General features: G+C 47.4%; 1 protein-coding gene across 2 annotated transcripts in view; it reads right to left on the bottom strand.

The window, feature by feature from the left end:
- Nucleotides 1-1,374: 1,374 nt before the first annotated feature.
- Myof (myoferlin) overlaps nucleotides 1,375-18,363 on the bottom strand; it is a 139,918-nt gene continuing 122,929 nt past the window's right edge. For both annotated transcript variants that reach the window (XM_075973937.1, XM_075973936.1), the window contains 11 exons: nucleotides 17,604-17,774; nucleotides 16,736-16,884; nucleotides 15,741-15,880; nucleotides 13,498-13,586; nucleotides 13,314-13,409; nucleotides 9,970-10,111; nucleotides 7,769-7,868; nucleotides 5,953-6,143; nucleotides 4,147-4,256; nucleotides 3,550-3,697; nucleotides 1,375-1,934 (listed from right to left, as the gene is read on the bottom strand). In XM_075973937.1, coding sequence (XP_075830052.1) covers nucleotides 1,896-1,934; nucleotides 3,550-3,697; nucleotides 4,147-4,256; nucleotides 5,953-6,143; nucleotides 7,769-7,868; nucleotides 9,970-10,111; nucleotides 13,314-13,409; nucleotides 13,498-13,586; nucleotides 15,741-15,880; nucleotides 16,736-16,884; nucleotides 17,604-17,774 — 1,375 coding nt within the window. In that variant the 3' untranslated portion in view covers nucleotides 1,375-1,895. The remainder of the gene's footprint in view (nucleotides 1,935-3,549; nucleotides 3,698-4,146; nucleotides 4,257-5,952; nucleotides 6,144-7,768; nucleotides 7,869-9,969; nucleotides 10,112-13,313; nucleotides 13,410-13,497; nucleotides 13,587-15,740; nucleotides 15,881-16,735; nucleotides 16,885-17,603; nucleotides 17,775-18,363) is intronic.

Raw genomic sequence — 18,363 nt, forward strand, 5'->3', positions numbered from 1 at the left:
TCACTGCGGCCACGTGAAACACACAACAGCACTGTTCAAACCCAGCTTAGACTCTGTGGGAAGAGATTCAAGAAACTCCAATGCCAACCAAGCCTCATAAAGTATAACCTCACTATGAACCTCACTATAAATGTTCTACAAACTGTTCTAGCACCATTTTGATGAATTACATTAAATAGCTTACATATTCAAGACCTTATTTTATGTCGATATGCATCCCAAGAAAAGACAAATTTTAAGTTTTTAAATCTATACAGGATCTTTACTATCTATCATTTGTTGTCTTATAATGGATCCCTAGGGAGGTCACAGCCAGTACCATTAGTAGGCACACTGTTATGTGGATTGTGTACATGGACCTTCCTCCATCCTTCTGATTATTTCCTTCCAGTTGAAGGGCAGAGATGTTTGTAGGTCTTTCGTTATCTATATTTCTCTAGAAAGGTTGAAGCAACCAGCTCACCTCTGAGACCAAAGAATCACTTGAGGCCTAAGTGCCAAGGAGAAAGTGGCATTCAGGAGTTCTGCCAGTGACTGGGAGGGGTAGCCTTTCACAAGAGTGGCTGCTACATGCAGCCTCACCGTGGGACATGTCAATCCAGCCAGAGCTGTTATTTCTTAACAGTTTGTTGTGATTGAGTACATTTGGATTGCTGGGAATTGTGACAGGATACTAGAGGGAATTAAAATATCAAAACCACAAAACACCTCAGCAATGAGATGGACAGTTGCCTTTGCAGTATAAACTGCCTGAATTGCCAGCTACATAGAATTATTGCATCATTTCTTGTTCCTTAGTCTTGAACTTCCGTTTGAATAGAACTGTTAGTGACTTACTTGATAACCTTCTCTTACATGTAGGAATGACACAATGTTCTCACTTGTTCCAGCAGACATTCTGAGAGCCTTTGGTGTTGGCATGGGGTCATACTTTCCTTACTGCAGTGTTGCTTTAAGAGATCTTAAGAGAGGCTGAAGAACGCGCCTCAGTTGATAGAGTGCTTGCCTGGTACTTATGAATACCACTTAAACTGGGGGTGGGGGTGGGGTGCTGGCAGATCTGTAATCCCTGGGTCTAAATCCAGACTTATTCTTGGTTGTGTGGCCTTGGAAAAGCTACAACTTCTTTGACCCTCAGTTTCTTCAACTGTAAATTTATGGGCTACATTGCAGATTCACTGAGTGGCACACACAGAGCCTTGAAAACAGGGTGGCAGGCTGCTACCACACTATTCATAACTGGTAGCTGTATTATTGGACCCATTGGCCCAAGTTGGCAGCATGCTCGTAAAGGGCTTATGGTCAAGTGGAATGCCGTGGAACTGATCCTGCCTCTCTCCCACTCAGTCAGAACAGAGGACACACATCCACATGTACCAGGTGAGATACTTTTATTTGCATTCATCACTGAGGTTGCAAAGAGTCTCATGGCATTTGTCCAGACGGAATCCCACAATGATGGCTGTAGCACCGATAAGAGCTCTTCCAACCATCCCCGCTACCTCTTATAATGGAGGTTCTTTCTCTTGATTACAAATAGGAAACATATGACACGAAGACACAGACCATTTCAAATTCATTTCAGTAATTTCCCAAACTTGAATCGTAAAATGGAAAGCACATAGAAAGATAATTTTAAAATGGAACCAGCCACCTTAAAAATACTCAGAAAACAGACTCAAAACTTAGAAAATAAAGTTTTTTTTAATACTTTAAAAAGATAACAGGATAAGAAGGCAGCCTGTTATCTGACCTCTTAGGATTTAGACCTGCTAGGAACTGACGAGTCTTGATGAAGTATTTAACACACGGACCTGGGGTGGTCTTGGTCTTGAAATCACACTTCAGTGTGTGAGGCAGTTCTTCATTGCTGCTGATTGAAGGCTCTGCTTTCATTATGCGTTTGGCCTCACGATCTTCATCGATAAATAGTTCTGAAAGAGAGACAGAAATTGTGTGACTACTTGGAGACGTGACTTCTCAGTCTGACATGCCATCCTTTAGCATGGCTGGGCAGGCTTGTGCACCATGGGACATTCAGAGCCACCCCTGGCCCCCCTCTACCTACTGAGTGCCCATCAAGTCCCAACTGTCTCTAAACACTGTCATTCTCTGAATGACACCATAGATAGAATTTAAATTATGAAGAAATAACTATATGGAGTTTTTTTAAAACAGAATTTAAATCATGAAAAAATAACTATATGGAGTTTCTTTTTAAATAGTCAAGAGAGATTGTATAACCTACAACCAGTAAACATTGTGCATATAATCAGAGTCAATTCTGAAACTATTACACAGGGGAAGATAGGAGCCAGGCACAGAGATGCTGCTGTGTCTGCATGACGGTGTCTCCAAACTCAGAACCTACAGGAGCTACAAGATCATGGAAGTGAGTTGGAGACAGAGCCTTGGGGTGCCTGCTGCTCCATCCAGAGCTATGCACTTTGCCTCTGCTCATGGCTTGCTCTGCCTAGACCACCCCTTCTCCGGAGACTAAACTGCTTCCCTGGGGAGAATGTCCTTAGCAGCGGGTTCCTAGCTAAGACCTTCCCATCCACACTGCCAGTATGTATTCATGCTGCCTTCCCTCGGGCTGCTTCGTCTCATCTCTGCATTTTAATTAGATGCTCCACGCATCCCCTGAATGGAGGAATAAGAGCACAGCGCCTGTGCACACAGCCAAACCTTCAATTCGGGCTCTTGTTTATAACTAAGGTGATTGGAAGACATTTAAGGAGTAGCTATTTGTGAAATGGGTCATCGAGAACAAGATTTTGCAAAACAAAATGTGGGTACAGGGACCCAGAGAGGCAAAGGCAGTAACTGTTTGGAGTGGAGTGAGGATTTTGTTGAGGTCTTGGGGACCACCAGTGTCTAGACCAGGAGTTTGGGTACATGATTGTTTGGGACAAGAAAGGTGAAAGCGGGGGGTGGGGGGCTGGTAAGATGGCTTTGTGGGTCACAAGGACCTGAGTCCAGATTTTCAGCACTCACGTCATATCAGGAAATGGTGGCTTTGATGTATAGAGAGACAGCAGAGACAAGAGGATCTCCATCCTCTCTGACTCGCCGTCCTAGCAGAAGCAGTAAGCTCCAGGTTAGTGAGGGCCCCCATCACAAAAAATAAGGTGGCAAAGGTCAGAGGAAGACACTGCATATTGACTTCTGGTCTCCACGTGTGTATGCATGGGTGAGCACAGACACACACACACACTCGCGCGCGCACACGCACACACACACACACGCACATGCAAACACACGCGCGCGCTTACACACACACTAAATCACTTGGAAACACTGCCTAGAACCTAGACAAATACAGATAGAGGCTTGGGGCCTTTCTCCTAGAGTTCTTAAAGCCAGTGGGTTTTTGTTGTTTGGTTTGTTTAGACCACAATAGCTTGTGGTAAGTCATTAAAATCAAGGATGCGGCTTCTACCACTGGGCAGTGTATTAAACTTTCAAACGCAGAGGGGCTGTGATAGGGTCGCTGCCTGGTGGCTATGGCGCCGCAGGGCTGTGGAAGCCGAGGCCCAGATGTCATACCGGCAGTGAGTACAGGAGCACAGCCACGAAGAGCAGCAGGATGAGCAGCAGAATCAGGCCGATAATCACCCACTTGAACCGGCGCCACACGATGAAGCGCATAGTCTTGCAGGGGTTCGTGAACCAGAGGAAGGAGGTTTCCGGTCGGCTGCAATGCGAGACATAGTTCCCCTTCTTAACTCACAAAGGACTGTCTACCAGACTGTAGCAGTTCAAGAATCGTGAATTAATCAATTTGGGACAAGCTACAGTTGAAGGAGCAGTTTCAGCCTCCCCTTTCCCACTGTGCCCACCACCTTCCCAGCCTCCGGGGAGCTCCCCTTTGTTAGCCTTTGTAGTTGACTGGGAATAGCTCAGATCCCCACACCCGTTCCTTCAGATGCTGAGGATATCAAACTCTGGCTTAATGGGGAAGATGAATGGTTAAAATGAGACCACAGCACCTACCGCCCCATCCCCCCCTCCACGGCCTACTGTGAAGAACGAAATTAGAAGGCCAATAGCTAATCCAGCCCATTAAGCCAACTGGAAGGGGGGGCTTTCGAACTGCAGGTGTTTGGGGACCAGACAACACACAGAACAAAGAAGGCCTCTCACTTTGGTGGGTCAAGTTTGGGGTTCATGTTGGGTTCATTCCGCCCCTTCCCGGCTGGCCTCTCGTCTGCCTCCCTCTCGTTGAGGACCTCCAGTGTCATCTCGACTTTCCCCTTCAGTAAAGCAGAGCAGGTTAAACACATGACATCACGTTTCACAAATATTTTTACTTCAACCAGAGGAATATTCCCCAAGCTACAATTTTTATTCTTGTAAAGCAATTCTTAGATTGCCTTCAATTTTCCTCCTGAGACTGCTTCCCATTTCCTCTCCCATGTGTTTCTGAACCGCCGCCGCGTGGGAAACCAAGAGGACAAATCACTCTCTCGCCTCACGCTCTCTTTCTCCTGCGTCCCTGTGGTTTTGGCATTCCCACATCAATCTGTCGCAGAACTTGTGCTTGGTGGGAACTCAAGGTGTTGTAGCTGCATCAGTGGGGGGATGGAGGCTGCTTCTCTGCTGACAGGCCCCTGCACGCACATCCACACAGGGAGCAGTTCTGTGTGGATAATCTAGACCGCTCGTGGCATCCTTAGAAAGGAGCCGTTGTCTGAATTTGTGGCTGAGGGCCCTAAGGTCAAAAAAGGTCTAACATTCTATCTAACCTTTGGTTTTTTTCTTTTTGGAGACAGGGCCTTACTATGTAGCTCTGGCCTGGAATTCACCATGTAGACCAGGCTGGCGTCAAACTCACAGAGATCTGCCCACCTCTGTCCCGCTAATTCCTCCAAAGGGCTGGTATTAAGTATGTGCCGGCACAACGGGTGACTTTAATACCCAGCCTTCATTAACTTGCAATTGATATTTTAGGACCCAGATAAACCATCTCTGTCCCCAACAACCTGTGAAATGCAGACACAGAGGCGATTTAGGTGGAGGGGCCTGGACAATGCCCCTGTTTTTATGCCAGGTGAAACTGAAGGCCTGACCCTGCCAGGGGCTTTATCTCTCAGGTTTGCTTGAATCCATAAAATGAGGATTGAGTCTACCTCAAAGGTCTGTCAGCAGAGTCTAAGAAAATAACGTGAAAACTAATCTCTATGGTAACAGAAAGTCCACATCAATGGCTTCCTGAAGACAGGGTAGAGAAAGAAAGCACTGGAAACGTCTGGGGATGGGTTAGCCAGACAAGATAGGCTCTCCTATGTGAACGCTCGCTCTGTACCCACAATGCAGCCTACAGATGAGAAAGGGCGTGTGGTGGGTAAGGAGAAAAGGGAGGAGGCCTTTGATCAGCACATACTATACCTCCCACCCATCCCCACTAATATGCAATTAACATGGACTGGTAAGCTAGTTTAGACATGAGATCACACATGTGAGACAGTTATCATGTTACCTGGCTCACAGATGTAACCTAGTAACCATCAGTACTGTGTGAGGTAGCATTGGCGACATGGTACCTGGCTCACAGATGTAACCTAGTAACCATCAGTACTGTGTGAGGTAGCATTGGCAACATGGTGAGCTGCACTGTGCTTTCTTTCCAAAGCTTATCTTGAATCCTCCAAGATGCTTGTAAGGTCTGGACTTCGTTTCAGCACCCTTACCCTTTCCTCTTTAGGATGTGAAAAGCTCACATTGGGAACCCCACTTCCTACTCTCACCGCTCAGCACACAGTAAGCTCCCTGTAAAAGAACCCTAAGGAAATACAGCATCACCTTGGTTCCTGGTTCCCATCTTTCTAACCCATGCCCTTCCCCCAACCCCGAGCACACACCCACAGCCTCGTCTGTCTTTATCCCCTCATCCCGAGTAAGTCTACTGATAAGGCATAGAAATGGTACCCAGCCAGAAAATACTCATACAGCCATCACACGGGCGCCGTCTTTGTCCATGTAGCATGGCCACCATCCTTTCATGGATTTCTGCTCAAAGAGTGAGGCCGTCTTAGCTTTAAGGGGGTCCATGGCTTTGAGGTCGGGGATCATGTCCAAACTGCACTTCTCTGCTGACTTGGCGGGGATGATCGTGTGATGTAAATCAAGTTCCAGGAAACCTGGCCCCAGAAACACAACATGAGGTCCAGATGAGCTTCAAGTGGCTACGCCAGCCATTGTTCTTAGTGAACAGAACATTCTTGTGCAGGGGACACGGTGATTGCGAACAGGTGATGGCTGAGTTAGTGAAATAGATCATGCTAGACGTTTAAATTCCTTCCAGATAGGATGGGAGATGGCAGAAGAAACAGCTTTTCACTGCTCAGTGTCTCACAGAGGACACCATGCTTTCTTTCTCAAAGGCGTGAGCATAAACAGTTCTTCTATAAACCCTGATCGACTAAACATCTACACATAAAATTTCCACTGAGCTCAGGGCCTTTGTATTTGAGAGGTACTAGTTGTGGTTTTGAGCTACCCTGACCAGAGGTCATTCACTGCCTTTGGGGAAAGACAATTAGGTGCATGGAACACAGGACGCTCCTTGGAACATTCTGGTACAGCTCTCTCCTGGAGTGACCCCAGAAACGGGAGCTTGAAAGAACATAATTCACCCAAAAATCCCCACCAGGAAATGAGAAATCCCAGCCAGGATCAGGGTGTCTGGAGAGACACAGTTTCTGCTGTGGACTGGGAGGAGGGATTTACTCTCTAGCCCCTGGATAGCTTCACGTAGGTCTTTGTGAAGGGCTGTGAGAGGCCCCACTTATTGTTCCTGGTTTAGGAGCCTTACATGGTTAGATGATGGGCAAAAGTTGAACTTCAGCATCAGCTGAAGTGCCAGGGCTTACATCACTGGGGTAGGGGGGACTGCAGAAGAATCAGGAGGCCTTCTGAGACCTTCTGGGAATGCTTGGGTTTAAAATGTAGAAGGGAGAACAAGAAAGATTAGGTAGTGTGCATGCGATGAGGGCCTCGAGGCCAGAGGAGGGTGGGCTTAAGGAAAAGAACAGTGGGGGCTGGAGAGATGGCTCAGTGGTTAAGAGCATTGCCTGCTCTTCCAAAGGTCCTGAGTTCAATTCCCAGCAACCATATGGTGGCTCACAACCATCCGTAATGGGGTCTGGTGCCCTCTTCTGGCCTGCAGGCATACACACAGACAGAACACTGTATACATAATAAATAAATAAATAAAATATTTTTTTAAAAAAAAAGGAAAAGGAAAAGAACAGCGTAGGGGAGGAGGGAAGAAAGAGGCACAGAGGACATCAGGAACTGCTGAGAGCAAGGCGCGAACTAGTAAAGATGGTTCCGAAGTACCAAGAAGAGAGAGTGCGGGTTGCTTGAAAGTGGAGGCAGAGCTGTGGCAACCTCCCTGTGCCCAGGCTGGTCTCTAATTCACTATATGGCCAAGGACAGCCTTGAATGCCTGAGCCTAAACCTACTGCATCCTCCTCCCAAGTGCTGGGGTTAAAGGCATGTAGCACCATTCCCTGTCTATGCAGTCCCGAGAATTGAACTCTTGGCTCTCGCTAGGCAAGCACGAGTACTTATCTTTCTAGCTTACCAGTGAGGCCTTCAGAGCGAATAGAGCTAGTGAAAAGGGGAGGCATTCACGAGCAGACCACACCCCTTGGAGGACACCCAGTCAGTGAGCACATCCCCGCCTCCCCCATTACAGGTGTTCCCAGATTGTAATTGGTTTCCGCGGTAGAGGAGTGACGGTGGGTGACGTAAGCCGTACCCAAGTAGTCATCCAGAGAAAACTTGTCGTTGTCCCATATCTGAATGATCAGTCGAGGGGGCACGCGAAATTCTGTTTGATCAATGCTCCAGAAATGCTCCTAAAATGGGGAGAGACACAGACGGTTCACATGGTCATGGTCAGTGGGCTCAGAGACCCTCACTTTAGCTGCAGATAGCGCGATAAGACTGGGGCCTCCACCTCCACACCCTGTGGGACAGCCTGACCTTCCTCTGGTATTTAGTAGGCCAACAGACTCCCTAGGCAGTCTCAAAGCCACCAGCGGGTGACAACAAGGATATCCTAGGAAGTTCCCAAACAGCAGGTTTCTCACGTATTCCTATCAGTGTGACTTCCTGCTGCCACTGCTGTCCCCTGAACTCCGCTGTGGCCCTCCTGAAGTGTGGGCCAGCCCACGGTGTCATCACTGGGCCTTTATCCCTGTTGGGCAAACTCCCACCCCCATCTCCAAGGCTTGATTGACAGTTTCATTGTACCCATTTGCAGTGGGTTTAATCTAGGGCTCAGATTCCGCTTTTGTTTCAATACAGATATTAAAATGTCCCAGGATTTTTAGCTTTTGGAAAGTACCATGGACTTTTATATACTTGTGGTCACTTAAAACCCTCCGATCCTTCACTTTGAAGGTAGGCACACAGACAGCCAAGTTCCCACCTCTAGTCCCTGCTTGAGCCCAGACATTAGTTAAGAATATACCTCCACTGCCAGTTACACCTGAGTTCCTTTGGCCTGGGCAGCTCAGGAATTCCACCAGTGATTTGGAAATGTGAAAGATTGTGGGGTTGGCCCTCGTTTTTCATACTCTTGGAAGGCTCTCCTTCTTAGGGATAGCTCCAGGGGCTCTGAAAGCCCACACGACTAGTCCCTGACTGGCTGTCCTAAGTGTGGGGTTATGCTCTAAGCACCACAGAGGGAAGAGAAGTATAGCCTTAGATGTGGGTTAAAAGGAAAAGGAACCACCTCTCAGGCCTGACCCCAAATATCCCCATCTCTGTCCTACACTGCTTTCGTGTCTGAAAGGATACACAAGTCGACATCATTTTGAGCCTCTGAACCTCTGTAGGCTCCATTCCATCTGACATAGGAAGTGTTCACTGCAGCATCCACAGTGGGTAGGGCTATTAGATGCAAGGGGACTCAGGGCAGGTACAGCTTTTTAGGTTGTAGGGAAGGTGATATGAGCAGATATGACGAGAGATGGAAGGTAGGGATGGGACCAGAGGCCTACTGAGGTCATAGGTTTGTTTACCAAGGTCTCAGGATCAGGACTTTCCTTGGAGAACTCTTCTTTCCCCAGTTAGTACAGTCTGGGCAGGGGTGGGGTGGGATGGTGGAGTAGCCAAAGACTGACCCCATCTCTAATCCCAGTGCTTGACCTGAGCACTTCCTCCTGGGCCACAGTGGTTGTTGGTTCGGGGAGGGACACAAGTCTCTGGTAGGCAGAGGCCCTGGTTCCAGTTCTAGGATGTCAGTTCTGACACTCCCTTCTATTTGTGGTGGTTTGCTGGGAAGATGGGTGATGGCCTGGGCCGCCGGCTACCATGTTTCCTCCTCCAGGGAAGAGCCTGCCTGGAAGTGAGGTCCATAGAGGACAGAGAGCAGAGGGAGAAGAATGTGGGACCAGCTTCCAAAGGCATCGCTTCGACGTGGGCTCCAGACGTTCTTAAAATGAGCCAACGCTGGACTGGTTAGGAATGGGAACCAATAAATCACTTCTTTTGGTCTAAGTTCTGTAACCGAAAGTCTGTCTAATTAAGTCCACTGGGGCCTTCAACCCTCCTGGAAGTGTTTCTGAGTGAGGGAATGCAGATACCGTGGCTTAACCAGGGCAGCAAAAGGGACGCCTCACCTCTAATACTTGGCTTGTATTTGGCCTAAGACGGAGAGTAGCCATCTCTTCGTTCCATACAGAACACGTGTGTACAGTGATACAAAAGCCATTGTCCTGCCCCGTCTATTGACTTGCCAACAGGTAGCAGGAAGGAAATGGTATTCCTCATAATCCTAACTAAACAAATAAATACCTGTTGTAGCTATGCGACCATGGGCAAGGCTCTACTCTCTGTGGGTCCCAGATTCCTTGTCTCTACCAAGAGGGAGCTGGACTCGGTGACCTTCCAGGTCCGGGGCAAGCCCGACCCAAAAATGTCCACATCCTGCCCACATCTTTCAAGGCTTACTTTTTTAGCCACGATACAGAGCTGCTCAGCCGGGAGGTAGTCAAACGGGAAAACAAATCTCCAGTTAAAATTGCCTTCGCCATCCAGGGACCTGTAGTGGACATCTGTTTTCTGCTTGTTGTCTTCGCTGCCGGAAATCCAGCTGTAAAGCAGAGGCAAATGGAGTCAGTTCGCGGTGATTGACAAGGGATCTGACTGCAAAACTGTGCTGTGATTAGGGGGAGGAGAGCAGCAGCAAGGCCCTTTCTCTGGGCAGGTTCCAGGGATCCACAGGCCGGGAGTGATTTATGGAGGCGAGTCGCATCCAACCCAGGTTGGAGCCAAATAAAATAGAATTCCTTTAAAACCAAAGCAGGAAACCCTTTAGACTGTAGTTAGCAGAGCTAAGGTGAAATTTTCTGGAAAATATCATCAACAATGTAGCTTCTATTTTGGGTAAGCTGTAGCTGGCTATGATTTGGGGCTTCACAGCTATGACTCATTAGCGTCTATCATCGGGGCTGGTAGGTTCCACCAATGCAAGTTAGCTCAAAATTTCAGCGTCTCCTTCCCCATATTTAACTTCAGCAAACAAAAAGAGGCACCAAGCAAGTAATCTTGCAGCTTCCTTTTTTATTATTCTCAAAATTTACTATGATCTTATTAATGAACCAGGCAAGGAAGAGGCAAGCTGTTATTTCCAGGCGCCTCGCTGAGAAGAGCCCTCTCCGTCAACAGCGTATTAACTTAGACGGTTGGAAACATTTCTTTTTTTCTTGTGCCTGGCACGGAGTGGATATAAGATAAACTCCCTGTTGACGGAACGAACAAATGTGTCCAGAAGGAAGCCGCTGTCGCATCTGCCTGCTTCTGTTTGGAAACTAAGAACTGTTTTCCAGCCGGGCCTGGTGCGGTGGAGCACACCTTTAATTCCAACTTTGAGAAGAACCAGCCTCTAGATCCACGGCAGGGAGAGCCTAGCTGTGAAGCTTTGGACCCTGGGGTCCCACCTGTCCTTGACAGAGTTAGAGGTCAGAGCTCAGAGAAGCGGATCCTCATCTCAGCCTTCTGATTTTTCCTATGACCTAGGCACTTGTCATTTCATTCCTCCCAGTGGAAACGGAGCTCCGGAAGTGATTTCAGACTCATAGCAGGCCGTGGGTCTGCACTCCCAGGTCGTCTAATTCAAAGTCCACGCCGCTAGTCTCCTTCTGACTAGGGAGATGATAATACCATTTGCTAGCCTTAAGCCCCATTGTCAGCTACAGCAGCGTTATCAGTCAACTACCTGAGCATTCTCTTTCGCTGGTTAATTAACTCTCTAGATAAATCACTAGGAAGATTCCCGAGACTGGGTGTCTGAAATTCAGTGGTAGAGGGCTAGACCCCCAGGAACACGCCCACACCCCTGTATCCAACCTTTCCCCTTATCTCCTCACTCCCCTGCCCTACCATAATCCCCTTCATCCTCCCAGGCACCACGGTTCTATTTGACTGTTAACTTTTAAACTAATTTACTGAAGAGTCCACATTTTTTTTTTAATATGATCCTGGTAGCTTTACCTTTTGACCCAGCCCTAAAACTTCACCATCATCTGACCCAAGACTTCTCAGTCTCTTTGGCTTTTTCTCTCTTTCTCCCCACCCCCACCTTTTTTTTTTTCGTAAGGCTTCTCTCATTTTAATTTTAATTTTAATGTTAATTAGGCAAATACTTTCATTACATGTGCTTGGGTGCAAGCATGTATCACTTCATATGTAACGTCAACATGTGCCATGTTGGTTAGGCATTGCATTTATGTATCAGTCACCTTTGCACATATAATATTTAGATCCCTCTCCCCCTCTCTGCACTTCTGGAGAGCAAACTCTGATTCTTAGCTCAGTTGGTAGAGTACTCGCCCAGCATGCACAAAGCCCTGGGTTTCAGCCCCAAGCACATCATGGTGATCTACACTTGTAATCCCAATACTTGGGAGACAGAGGCAGGAGGATCAAAAGTTCAAAGCCATCCTTGGCTATACAGAGAGTTTAAGGCCAATCCAGGCTATAGGAGATCCATCTAAAAGACAAACTAATAAGTAAGCAACCAACTCATGGCAGAATGTCCCCAGAGTCTCAGTCTAGGGAGCCCTGCTACCTCTGGGCTGGACTCCCAGTCCTGGTGTTCAGAATGTAATTCCAGACTTTACAAACAACTTTAGGCTGAGTTTTATTCTTCTGCTAGTTTTATCTCAGCCCACCACTGCTTTGTTTGTTGCCTTGATTTGAAAAGAAAAAAAAAAATATTCTTCTGACAGTCAAGTAAATTTGCATAGCTCTAATTAGCTGGGATTAGTTTTCCTGGGGGAATGGTAATGACGCCCTGAAACAGCAAACAGTAATTGAGAACCTGATGAAGCTTACATGCGTCTGAATGACAGTCATTACGTCTTTAACTCAGCTGTGATTGAAGTTCACTAGGGATCACGAAGGCACTTTGTTCTCGCTGATGAATAGATCACATTTCAACACGTCTTATCTCCTACATATCAAGGAAGGAAGAACTCGGTCCATGTGGAAGAGCAATAATTCTAACACCCACGTAATGCACGCCAGCTGCCAGGGGCTAAACTACACGCTGTGAGTCCTGGAATCTTCTAGCTATCTCCAGAAAGTAGCGCTATCATTATCTTCACTGCACAGGCGAGTAGCTGCCCATGTCTGACTTTCCCTGGCTAGCAGGGAAGATGCCAGGATTCTCACACAGGGGGTCTGACTACAAAGACTGGTTGTTTCTCACCACATAGTACCATTCTCAGCATCTATGGACCTATGATCATGGCAGAGCAGAAACTAACAACACAGACCGCCTGAAATGGAATTAAACAAGTAAGAAAATAATAAGCACGACATTTTTCACATCGGAGAAAGACATCCAGCAAAAGTCAGTGGAATGCAGTATTTCGTAAAAACCTATCAATGTTGCTTGCTTTTCACAAACACTGTCTATGGGCAATAACGTGTATAGGAAGGAAATTTGGAGAGCTTTATTGGGTTTTTAAGGCTGGTTGTCTGCAATATCAAAAAGAAATAAGCAACTACGTAGCTAAGGAGTCTCAGAAGTAACTCTGCTTAGCAAAGAACGATTAAATAAAGAGGGATGAAGAAATGTTTGTCAGTTCTTACAGTTGAGAGCTGAGAAGGGATCCCACCCCTAGACACCGTTTAGACAGATTTTTCTTCTCTGCCCCTTCTGCATTTTGCTGTCTGGGCACTCCCATAGCAGGTCATACCAAGAACACATGGGTGGGCACCTCCAACAGGGCGCCTAGTGAAAGAGGATTTCACTCCCCAGCTTGTGGGAGTCTGTTTGCTGTCCTCACCCTTTGACGTAGATGTCACTCATATCCTCCCCTGTGATGCTCTTCTCATCCAAGATGACGTCCTTGGTGTTCCAGATGATGACACGCAGGAAGTACCTGGAACACAACCCATTTTAGGAGAGTGCTGCTTCTGGTCCTAGACGGAGTCCGCGCTCCAGGGAACCCGGGGCTTAGGCTTACTTACTTCTTGGCTTTCCTGGGAGTGATGTTGAAAGGGGGGCCTGGTGGTCCTAAACTTTTGGGGAAGACATCCACCCACATCTGAAGTTTTCCCTAAACCATACACAGAGGAAAGAAGGCGGGAGTCACATATGGGAGAAACCACGGTTTTCCTTTTCTTTTGGCAGCGCTGAGCATGGACCCCAGGTCTTCCCACATGCTAGGAAAGCCCTCTGCCACTGAACTATAAAATCATTTCTTCCATCCCATTTCTTAAGAGAAACCACTTCTGAGGACTTGCTGATTTATTACTCCACATGGAAGGCCGTAATGGATGAAAGAGTAAACCAAGGTTAAGCTAGTCTACAGTGTGATTTAGGCCACTCACTTTCCATTCTCACTCCAAGAGTGATAGAGCTCATTCACCCGTTTCTCAGCTGCTATTGCAAACACACACATGTGTGTATGCGCGCGCACACACACACGCATACACACGCACACACACACACACACACACACACACACACACACACACACACTTACTCTCAAGCATTTAAAACCGAGTCCTCCCCCTCATGCCGCCAATGCTATCACATTGCTTCCCAAATTCAGTCTCAATCCCAGTGGACTTCCCGCTGACAAAAATGGCAATAAACTTCGTAAGAGAAAACAACCTAGTTCTGTGAGGCGATTCTAAAACAATAACTCGGTCTCCAAAAAGAGAATATTCCTTAGGTTAGCACTGCCACCACGCCAGAAGAGAAGCTCATGAGAGAAGGGGCAGGGCCTGTCCTGACACTTGTGCTGCCATCTTGGTGAGGCCCTGGTCTGATCTTTGACTACTATGGACCGAGCCTTTCTGCTCCACTGGAATGTTCTTCCAGACAGGTACAAATGCCAGTTAAAAAAAAAAACAACTATCCAACCATTCAAATCAATTTATAGTCTCTACATTATTTTTGGATCTTGTATGGACTCTGCCTTCAGACAAACATAGACTGGTCTTTGAGAAGTTTGCCAAGGAAACCACTGGATTGGCTTCCCAAGGCATTGCGATCAAAATGAATTACCTGGAACCCTTGAAAAGGAATATATTTTACTATGATCCTGATGCTTTTCCAACTAATCTCTAGGCTCAGGGCTCCGCCATACATCAGGCACACCACAGGACATTAGGCATCCAGGCGTCGCCTAAGATTAAGCCGCAGTCTGAGTCTAAGGCTGCAGGCAGGAGCGAAGGCGGGCTGGAACCTTCTCAGGAAGAAAGCTTCCTCACTTGGTCAACTCTCCAGGCTCCATCTAGGATTGATGGGTGGGAGGTGGGAGGGCAGAATAAATAGGCTTCGAGCAGAAAGGAGAAGGAATAAGATCAAGAAATCAAAATGTAGCACAGGATGAAAGCAAATGTGACAGTTATCTAGAAGCCATGGCCACTTCTGAGTGGTAAAAGGACAGCCAGGCCAGGGATGTTACCCAGAGAAACCTTGTCTTGAAAAAAAAATAAAAACAAACAAACAAAACAAAACAAGCATGTCTATAGTCTTATAGTAGGTACTGATGATATTTGCTTCTAGTAAATTAATATTTATTAAAGTGTGAGTTCCTAGTTACTCATACCAGAGTCCCTCGAGGTGTGTATTAGAATTCACACTCCTGGCTTTACTCCAGGCCTCTGGTACCTAAATCTCTGCAGATACAGCCTGGAAGCATCCACTATCCGAAGCTTCTACATGGATTACATTGTATTTGAATGTGTCTCACTTTGCTCCTCCAGAAACGAGGCCCATATTCTGGGGCTTGACTTGTACGGTCCCTTTGACCTACTGTTTGTGCACTGCGCCCCTGCTTCCTTGACTCTCTAGACTCAGGAGGTACCTCTTCCCCAAGTCAGGCCAAGCTCAGTTTGCTCTCCTGGTTACACGGACTGGGACACCCGATCCCTGAGTACACAACACAGAAGTAAGTACGCAGGGCTCCGCGACACCCAGACTCAGAGGAAGGTGGCAGCAGCAATGAAAGGATTCGCCAGCGCCAGAAACAAAGACAAAGGGAGACCCTGGCTTGAGTTGGTTTTGAATCGTAGATAATCTCTTGTGGGTATGTAACGAGATCCCTGAAAATCTTTGCAATAAACTCCTTCGGGATGAAACTAGCTTGAGTTTCTTTTCTGTTTCTTACGTATTTAAAAGGACGAAGGCATGTCTCAAGAGGCAAGCCCATCAGTGATTGCCACTGCATTTGATGAGCAGGTGGTGGGTCCCCCTTTACCTGGGAAATGTTGGGTTGGAAGGTGCTGTGCAAAGTCCTTGTCTCCACATGCTCAGGGACCAGCCCCTGAGTCCTGAGAATATGCAGGGCAAGACGCTCTTCAGGGGCCCCGAGGTGCTGGTGCAGGGTTTTGTTGGCTTCTGGAATGCAAAGTCACATTGAATTAGGAACAGTCAGGAATAATCCAGTCCCCAACAATTTGCAAAATATCATCCCAAACTTTGTAAAAAATGGTCAGGCATCACCAGTATGTACAGCGTCAGCATGGACTTGTGCAGGACTAAATGGATACAAACGGCTCCTGGCTATGGGGACTTCCCTACTGAGGCTCACACCTACCTTGTATTCTGCCATTAGCAGAGCGCAGAGCATACTAGAATGGGGGGATAGTTTGTATTTACTTTTGTAGCACAGGCTTGCAACCATCTTATTTCCTAGCCCCCCTTGCAACTAGTCAGATGTGGCCATGAGACCAAGTTCAACTAGAACTCTCTCTGTCTTTCCTGTCTCTGTCTCTCTCTGTCTCTCTCTGTCTCTCTCTGTCTCTCTGTCTCTGTCTCTGTCTCTGTCTCTCTCTCTCTCTCTCTCTCTCTCTCTCTCTCTCTCTCTCTCTCTCCTGTCTTTTGAGACAGGATTTTTCCGTGTAGTCTTGGCTGTCCTGGTACTTGCTCTGTAGATAAGGCTGGCCTTGAACTCAGAGATCCGCCTGCCTCTTCCTCCCAAGTATTACCAGCACCTGTCTGTGATGGAGTCTCTTTGGGGTGGAATCTCTTTTCACTGTCATTGGAACATTGTTGAACTGATTATGTATTACAGGAAAATTGGAAGATAAGAAAACGTGTCCACTGGGACACCTGCGGCTTTTGTTTAGGTCAGGTCAGACATAGGGTCTTGCACGGGATCATCAGGTGCTGCCCTGGCTCATGCCCCCTCCCCCACGCAGCAACAGAAGCAGATTATCACATTGTGCTTTACAGCCACAGCTTTCTGCTCACCAAATTCGTCCAGATGGTAGTCTCGTCCTCCATATCTGATCCTGTTTCCGTCTTCGGAAAGGACTGGGGGTGGGAAGCCTTTGAACCTGGCTACATTTTGAAGCAACTGTGTTGGTCTCAGCTGATCTCTCCAGGTGTTGACTCCAGAACTGTGGACAAGTCTGGAGTGACTCCAGAGGCACAGTGTTCCACACAAGTGCACCTCTGTCCAAGGGGAGGGACAGGTCTACACACGGTGTCTCCTGGACACCTCTCTCAGAGGTATAAAACCCATACAGTACTTTGGCTTCAGCCAACTCATCGTGTTTATTTTTTTATGTCCAGTTCTCTCCTTAACAAAAATGAGGAACCTGGGATCACCATAGCCAGAGAGGCAAATTAAAAACCAGAAGTGACTTGCAGTCTCATTGGATGCTCAGAGAGCCACTGGTTAGCAGCAGGGGACACTGGGCATAAAATCCTTGCCGGGTGGGGGGGGGTGTTGGACGGTGGATAGTTGGTAGTTAACAATCAATCGCTGTTTCTAAAAGCTAGCGAATCCGTGCCATGACACCTGGCTAGCCTAAGACCCTGGCATCAGGAGCTCAGGAACAGGAGAGAGACTGGATCTCAGAGCACTGACGACAGCTGTGTCATATGCACGGCTCTGCTCTGCTCCAGCGACCAACACAACAGACTATCATATGAACGAGGCAATGTGGTGGCCCTAGGTCATCCTCAGATAATTTTGTCAAAAATGACACTCGATGGATCAAAAGAGCCGTGGCACACTGAAGCGAGGCACCGAGGGAGCCAGAGTCCCACAGCCTCCCCAGGAGAGAGCCTTGGGTACAGCAGCCCCCCCCCCACTCACGGGGAAGCAACTTACACACAGTACTGCTCAGGAAGGCCGCAGTGAGACCCGAACCGGGAAAGGAAGCGGTTCTCCAGGTCGATGATCGTTTCTCCCACCTTCTCATCTCGGGTTAAGGTGTCGTAGTCATAGACAGAGATTTTCAGGTCTTTGTCTTGAGGCAAGTAGCAGCTCAGTTCATACATTCTAGGAAGAAAAAAAAACCCCGCACATATAGAATGATCAGGGGCCTTCTGTGTGGCTCCAGAAACCAAGACTCAAACGAAGAATTGCCAAGGGGTGGTGGTGTTTGGGGAGGACAACTGGCGTGGGTGGGGAGAAGTGATGAGCAGTAGACACCAGTGATAAAACAACAAGAGTGTGTGCTCGCTCAGAAGAGCCCGGATTGATTACCTATGTTCCGACCCCAGCCACGACACTCATTTAGCTAGCCTCTCTGTTCAGTTTTCTCCTCCGCGAAATGATCCTACCAACTCTCATCACCCATTCTATTCTAAGAAGCAAGCAAAGAGATGTCTAGGAAACCTTCAGTAAGAGAGGATTGATTAAAGCTTAGGCTACAACAATAATAATACATCATATCGCCAATTTTATTTTTTTTTTTTGTTTTTCGAGACAGGGTTTCTCTGTGGTTTTGGAGCCTGTCCTGGAACTAGCTCTTGTAGACCAGGCTGGCCTCGAACTCACAGAGATCCTCCTGCCTCTGCCTCCCGAGTGCTGGGATTAAAGGCGTGCGCCACCACCGCCCGGCTCATATCGCCAATTTTAGTATTAC

The sequence above is a fragment of the Microtus pennsylvanicus genome, chromosome 5 (genome assembly GCF_037038515.1).
Source record: "Microtus pennsylvanicus isolate mMicPen1 chromosome 5, mMicPen1.hap1, whole genome shotgun sequence".
Lineage (NCBI taxonomy): Eukaryota > Metazoa > Chordata > Mammalia > Rodentia > Cricetidae > Microtus > Microtus pennsylvanicus.